Source organism: Diaphorina citri, unplaced genomic scaffold (genome assembly GCF_000475195.1).
Source record: "Diaphorina citri unplaced genomic scaffold, Diaci psyllid genome assembly version 1.1 scaffold2058, whole genome shotgun sequence".
In the NCBI taxonomy this organism is placed as follows: domain Eukaryota; kingdom Metazoa; phylum Arthropoda; class Insecta; order Hemiptera; family Psyllidae; genus Diaphorina; species Diaphorina citri.
The window spans coordinates 26,650-33,564 of record NW_007379483.1 but is presented as its reverse complement, the minus strand read 5'-3'; the positions used below and the strand labels follow the sequence as shown (position 1 = coordinate 33,564).

Below are 6,915 nucleotides of genomic sequence, written 5' to 3'. Positions count from 1 at the left end.
AGATACGTGTATAATCTAGCAGAGACTAATGTATACTTACGGATTTATAGATATACAGACAGCCTCGGTTGTTCTCTACAAACTCCCTGAGTCTATCCACCACATAGTCAGGCCAGACCTGTGCGTCCTCGCTGTCAGCACATACTATACCGGATAGACGGCATGCTATAACACCATCCATCTCTTGGGTAAACTCTGGCTCTATGGGTTTCAGATTGGGTAGGGGCACGAGCTCCTCATTACCGATGTCAATGAAGTAAACCTGAGAGAATAGAGAAGCTGTGTTGAATGTTGATCATGATCATCCTAAGGTCTGATTACCACTATGTCAAATCAAATCACGAATTCTTTGTGTTAGAGCAGAGCTTTTTCACAACTTTTGTGGATATTATTATTACACAATTGGATCAAACTTTATTTACAGATGGTAACAAAACAAAATGTATCTACATATAAATACAAAATAAAGTTTGATCAAGGGTGGGGTTAAGGGTGGGATATCACAGCATTGGTAAGGTCGGGGGCCACAAAGTGAATTTAAACTCCGTTTAAGTTTTAATCTCGGTTTAGGCAATCCGATTGCTTCATCCGAACGTTAAACTTAAATGGAGTTTAAACTCACTTTGTGGCCTCCGGGGTAAGTGACTCCTTTGCAATCAATTTCCATATTTCAACAATCTATTTACCCTGGTCGCTACTCGATTAAAGAAGATACGGGTGGGATATCACAGCATTGGTAAGGTCGGGGGCCACAAAGTGAATTTAAACTCCGTTTAAGTTTTAATCTCGGTTTAGGCAATCCGCTTGCTTCATCCGAACGTTAAACTTAAATGGAGTTTAAACTCACTTTGTGGCCTCTGGGGTAAGTGACTTCTTTGCAATCAATTTCCATATTTCAATAATCTATTTACCCTGGTCGCTACTCGATTAAAGAAGATACTCAACTGTCCTCATCCTCACGAGGCTTTCTCAACAAAATTATGTACGGTGTACGTATGTACGGTACAAAAAGCCGTTTAGTCCGGCAAAATTTAGAAACCACAGGACAATATATTGAGTCTCAGATAGTTTAGATATCGCTCTCGCCTGGTCTGATATCAACTCTAATAATCAGAGCTATACCATAATCATATGGACACCCGAATACTTTCAGATTTGGCTATCTATCATCATTGACTTCAAATTGTCCAGACTTCAAATTAAGAAACAAAGCCAGCCTAGTTAGCTTGGTTGGTAGCGCGTCTGCCTTGTAAGAGCTAGGTTGCGCGTTCGATTCCTGCCCCGGCCAAACTATATTCTAAACAGACAAGGTTCGTTCTCGGAACGGCTGGTTTTCTATTCTGATGAACCCGGAACCTTCTGCGTGGCAAGCAAGCGCGTTGCCACTGGGCTAACCGTGTCTAACCTCATTGTTTTATTTTACTTTTTGAGATACTTTTTGAGGACTTATCCAAACTCAAGGCGCTCGCCTGGTAAACAGGAGGGCGTGGGTTCAATCCCAGCCGAGGTATGGAATTTTATCCTCAATATAATTTGAGAATTTGACCACAATAATAGTAGTAGCCTACTGCTGGAGTAAAGGGACTTTTCAGCCCTATGCGAGCAGTATAAATAAGCACTATTATTAGTAGTAGCCTACTGCTGGAGTAAAGGGACTTTTCAGTCCTATGCGAGCAGTGTAAATAAGCACTATTATTATTATCATCATCATCATCTTATGTAAAAATGAAGAAATCATATTCACCTTCTTTTGTCACAGTGTCTGCTGGTTCACCACTATCACCGGGTAGGTTGGGTTTAGCCTCATCACTTGCACTCCTTGAAGCTTTTCATATCAATAAAAATTCAAACACAGTAAACTATAGATCCGACGTGAATAATACCCTACGCATATACCAGAACCTCGACAGACGACACCGAAGCGAATACAATAGTCCGTCCACTATACCTTTTATTATTAGTAATAATAAAGGAAGGACGGACTAAAAATTAAGAAATCATATTCACCTTCTTTTGTCACAGTGTCTGCTGGTTCACCACTATCACTGGGTAGGTTGGGTTTAGCCTCATCACTTGCAGCAGCATTGGTATCCTGGTTCATGGGCTCAGCCTTCTCTCCCTCACTAGGCTCAACACTTGTGTGAGGTCGCAGAGGAGTTATTCCGAATAGAGAACATTTCAGCGCCTGGGAAGAGAAGGACTCCTTTTTATAGTTCGTCCTTCCTTTATTAAATTACAATAGTAAATATAAAAGGTATAGGGACGGACTATTGTATTCGCTTCGATGTCGTCTGTCTGTCTGTCACTCTGTCATTCTGTCACTCCGTCCCCATAGAAGGACTTATCCAAACCTAGTCGACCTATATATCAAATTAAAGGTCTTTTTACCAGGAACACGAAAATAGTGGTGCAAATTTTGTCCAGAGAACCATAAAGCCAAAAAACAAAAAACAAAAAAAAAACTTGTTTTTGTTTTTTTTTTCACATTTTCTCACACAAATGAGCTCTGATCTTGAAATTTGTCGCGACGACCTATGAACTCAATGCGAGAAAGTTTTAGATAACACTTCAGTCGATCATTTAAGACCGGTTGTAGCGTCACTTGGGTTAGCATGGTTTATTTTCTCTTGGGTCGAGCCTAGGCTAGGGTCAAAGCTCCATTGTGGACGTCTACATACCGGGTAGCTACATACCTGAGCAGGAATGGAGAAGAACTTGGGATGTAGTTTGAGAATATCGCCCACAGATAGCAGCACCTTGTATCCATAGTCTATACAGTATACACGGACTTGTCTCACTTCTTCCAATAGAACGTTGGGATCTAGAGGGGACTCCATCTCTTCTACAATCTTCTCTGTGATGAAACCTCGATACCTAGGGGATAAAAAAAATGTACAGATTTTAATAAATAAATTAAATAATTAATAAATGTTTTTAATAAATTCTAACAGCAAAAAAATATCGATTCGAGCCAGCCTGGTTAGCTTGGACGGTAGTTCGTCTGCCTTGTAAGCGCTAGGTCGCGGGTTCGATTTCCACCCAGGGAAAAATAAATCCTAAACAAATAAGGCTTGTGTTCGGGAAGGCTGGTTTTCTCCTCTCCTGTCTTCATTCTCTCTATGATTTGAGGACGACAAGACCTTACACCTTACAGTTCCCTCTATCAAACCTCTTAAAAAAATAAAATGAAAAAAAAAAAAAAAAAAAATTGGGCAATTGGTCTTTCAATTACAGCACCTTTTAGAACATAAGAAACCACATACAACCTTCTCTAATTTTCTCACTCCCATTTATCTTCCCTTTTTACTTCAGTACAATTGACCAACTCCATTTTATCACTCTCTCGCCTCTTTGTCAGCTGTCTACCGAACACTAATCCTATAATCAAGAAAGAATGTCCACGCCGAGCCAATGATCACGCATACACTTAGCAGGAGAGAACTGAACGTAAGCTGACACAACAAATACGTATTGACATTATGCGTAGTACCGGACTGTCCGGGTCCACTGGAGAGAGAGCAGAGATGGGATATGAGATAGGCGAGGCCGAGTTGAATGAGATAGTGACCTATGTGGATAATAGAGACGAGATATATAAGTATAGCAAGCAACAATTAGGCGATGTTATTCCAGAATAGAACAGTTGCGCTTACTAGGAGTGATTGTTTCAAAGTACATAGAGCAGAAAAATGAGGACCAACGAAATTTTTCTTTTTCTTCTACGACTTCTAGATCTCGAGATAAATCGATTAAAAAAAATGGCGGTAAATCGTGAACTCTGACGTCACGGCATACGCTCGCGTACACGATGACGTCACATCAAATGTCCCGAGCAAAGCTCCCTCGCAGGCAACGCATTAATGTGTTTGTGCGCATACGTTTCTGCGCAGTTCTTTCTGCTCCTCCGCTAGCGCGCTTGCATACTGGTGCTACCTAGCGGACGAAAATAGCAACTGCGTCAAGTCTGACGTCACACATCTTTGAACTCTTTCATTAGAACGGAAAATAAAAATTGAATTTTCGACCTTTTACAGTTGTTTTTTCAACTGTAAAAAAAAACCTTTTAAGTTGTAAAATGTAGGTATAACCTATCATTCGGATATAAGTGAATATAACTTGACTTTCTCCTACCTTTTGAACACAGAAGTAGGCTGGAGATTCCACATATGATACCCGGACATCTACCAGCGTATGTTTGGGTAATCCTGGCTCTGGTATCACAGACAATGATTCCGCCTGAAATTACAAGCAGGTGTTATTACAATTCTGTTGGTCCAGTGGTAACGCGTTAGCTCGCCATGTAAAAAGTCCCGAGTTTGATTCCCGGAGACGACAAAAAAAGCAGTAGTATTTCGATTGCAAAATTTTCAACGAGTTATTTTCTGGTGTCGTGTTGACCCCGCACGTAAAACGGCAATATTGTGTCTCTTATCGCCCATCTGATCAGGGACATACCTGCCTCGGTGGTGCAGTGGTCAAGACGCTCGCCTGGTAAACAGGAGGGCGCGGGTTCGATCCCAGCCGAGTCATAGAATATACATTACACCACTGAGGTTGGTTTTTAATGTTATTACAGTGCGTTACATACCGAGTTAGTTTTAGACAGGGTTTATACGCTTTTCCCGGAATGAAATTCCATGACTTTTCCAGAAATTTTCCATGAGTTTTCCAGAAAATAGAGGGCGGAGGTGCTTAAAAATCAGTTAGATTACTCCTTCATTTAAATAAAATATGCAATATGTAGAACGTCAAGCAAGGGATGTAAGGGGGAATGCGCCGCAGGCCGTTTTTTGGAAAAACTTGATATCTAATTTGAACATTTTTAATTTTTGACCGGGTGGCAAATTCTATGACTTTTCCAGATTTTCTTTAAATTTTCACGATTTTCCATGACTTTTTGGCCGATTTTCAGATTCCATGACTTTTCCAGTTTCTCCAGGTCGCGTATAAACCCTGTATGAGTTGCATACCGAGTTAGTTTTAGTCAGGGGCACAGGGTCATGTCTGGAGTCCACGCTGCTCACACTGCTGGACCCAGACTTGTATTGTCTCGCATAGTTGAGTGCCAGAAGGGTAGACCGTACACTCACGGTACCATACTCCCCCAGAACGTGAAGGTCCACGCAGTACTGATTGTTGTTGGGAAGAATTGTGTACACCTGCATGCTCACCGAGCTCTCGTCATCCTCCCTGGGGGAAACAAAACGAGGGTAAACAATATTGTGGGGATTTTCTATGGAATTTTATAGTTTCAAGAATATTTTACCACATTTCTAGCAGATGCCACTTTGGCACCAGATAATCTTTTGTTTGACTTCGATTTTTAGAGCAGTATGAAGTCTGTTGGACCAACAAAAATCAAACAATAAGATGAAACAAACTATACACTGGTCCGTAGGAAGGGGACTGTCTAATGTGTGTCTGTCTGCTTAAAAGAGGCAGAGACGTCCAAATATTTACCTTATGTTTAACCTACTTTAAGAAACAGTCTAGCTCTAATCCTAGATATTTTACCACATTTCTAGCAGATGCCACTTTGGCACCAGATAATCTTTTGTTTGACTTCGATTTTTAGAGCAGTATGAAGTCTGTTAGACCAACAAAAATCAAACAATAAGATGAAACAAACTATACACTGATCCGTAGGAAGGGGACAGTCTAATGTGTAGTCTGCTTAAAAGAGGCAGAGACGTCCAAATATTTAGCTCTTGTTTAACCTACTTTAAGAAACAGTCTAGCTCTAATCCTACATATTTGGCATCTAGGATTAAAGTTATACTTACTTGAGTATAATAGACACAAAATACTTGATGGACTCTGGAGACCAGGCACGGCTATGTACAGGAACACAATCATACATGGCACAGTGTATAGCGAGGGCAGGGATGGACTTGATACTTACTTGAGTATAATAGACACAAAATACTTGATGGACTCTGGAGACCAGGCACGGCTATGTACAGGAACACAATCATACATGGCGCAGTGTAAAGCCAGAGCAGGGCTGGACTTGATACTTACTTGAGTATAATAGACACAAAATACTTGATGGACTCTGGAGACCAGGCACGGCTATGTACAATCATACATGGTGCAGTGTATAGCCAGAGCAGGGCTGGACTTGATACTTACTTGAGTATAATAGACACAAAATACTTGATGGACTCTGGAGACCAGGCACGGCTATGTACAGGAACACAATCATACATGGCGCAGTGTAAAGCCAGAGCAGGGCTGGACTTGATACTTACTTGAGTATAATAGACACAAAATACTTGATGGACTCTGGAGACCAGGCACGGCTATGTACAGGAACACAATCATACATGGCACAGTGTATAGCGAGGGCAGGGATGGACTTGATTCGCCCCGGGCAGGGCCGGAGTCGGCAGAGGGGCTGCTGGTCCCCATTCCCCCAGTCTATGTAGAGAAGGGTGAGGGGGGCGTCAGGGGGGGACCCAGGGGGAGGGATTTGGGTCACGCGGACACGGTACCATTTCCCATCTGCTGCGAACTTGGCCAGGTAGATATCATCTGAGGGAATTATACAAACAGGAATAAGGTATTCATACTTCAGAAATAGAAGTAACTTCCATTTTGTAGTAAAGGAATCAAACAAACAGATGATATACTCACTCAAAGTATTATCTTATATTGGTGAGTGTCAAGTGGAACTTAAAAACTGATTTTAGATTCGAAATCAGCGCGATACAACATAATGCTTGGACCACATTCAAACTTGTATGGGCTGCCCGAAGTGTAAAAGCGCCTTAAAGGGGAACAAACTTAGACTTGGAAAACTCATTGTTGCTCAGTGTAATAATTGACTTACTCATAGCAGGGGCGATGGGAGGTATATTATAATCCGGGGGAAGATCTGCAGTAGATACCAGAGATAGAGGACTCACATTCTGA

The 6,915-nt window shown here is 41.5% G+C and overlaps 2 protein-coding genes across 2 annotated transcripts in view; both read right to left on the bottom strand.

Moving 5' to 3' along the window:
• LOC108253535 overlaps window positions 1–2,884 on the bottom strand; it is a gene marked incomplete in the record, with an annotated part of 8,678 nt that extends 5,794 nt beyond the window's left edge. Inside the window, 2 exon segments of the mRNA XM_026829955.1 lie at window positions 2,008–2,185; window positions 2,694–2,884. Of these exon segments, the coding sequence (XP_026685756.1) occupies window positions 2,008–2,185; window positions 2,694–2,837 (322 nt within the window).
• A 478-nt stretch (window positions 2,885–3,362) lies between these two features.
• Window positions 3,363–6,915, bottom strand: part of LOC103518046 — a gene marked incomplete in the record, with an annotated part of 9,645 nt that continues 6,092 nt past the window's right edge. The window contains 4 exon segments of the mRNA XM_017447674.1: window positions 3,363–3,568; window positions 4,089–4,236; window positions 4,971–5,190; window positions 6,252–6,534. Of these exon segments, the coding sequence (XP_017303163.1) occupies window positions 3,363–3,568; window positions 4,089–4,236; window positions 4,971–5,190; window positions 6,252–6,534 (857 nt within the window).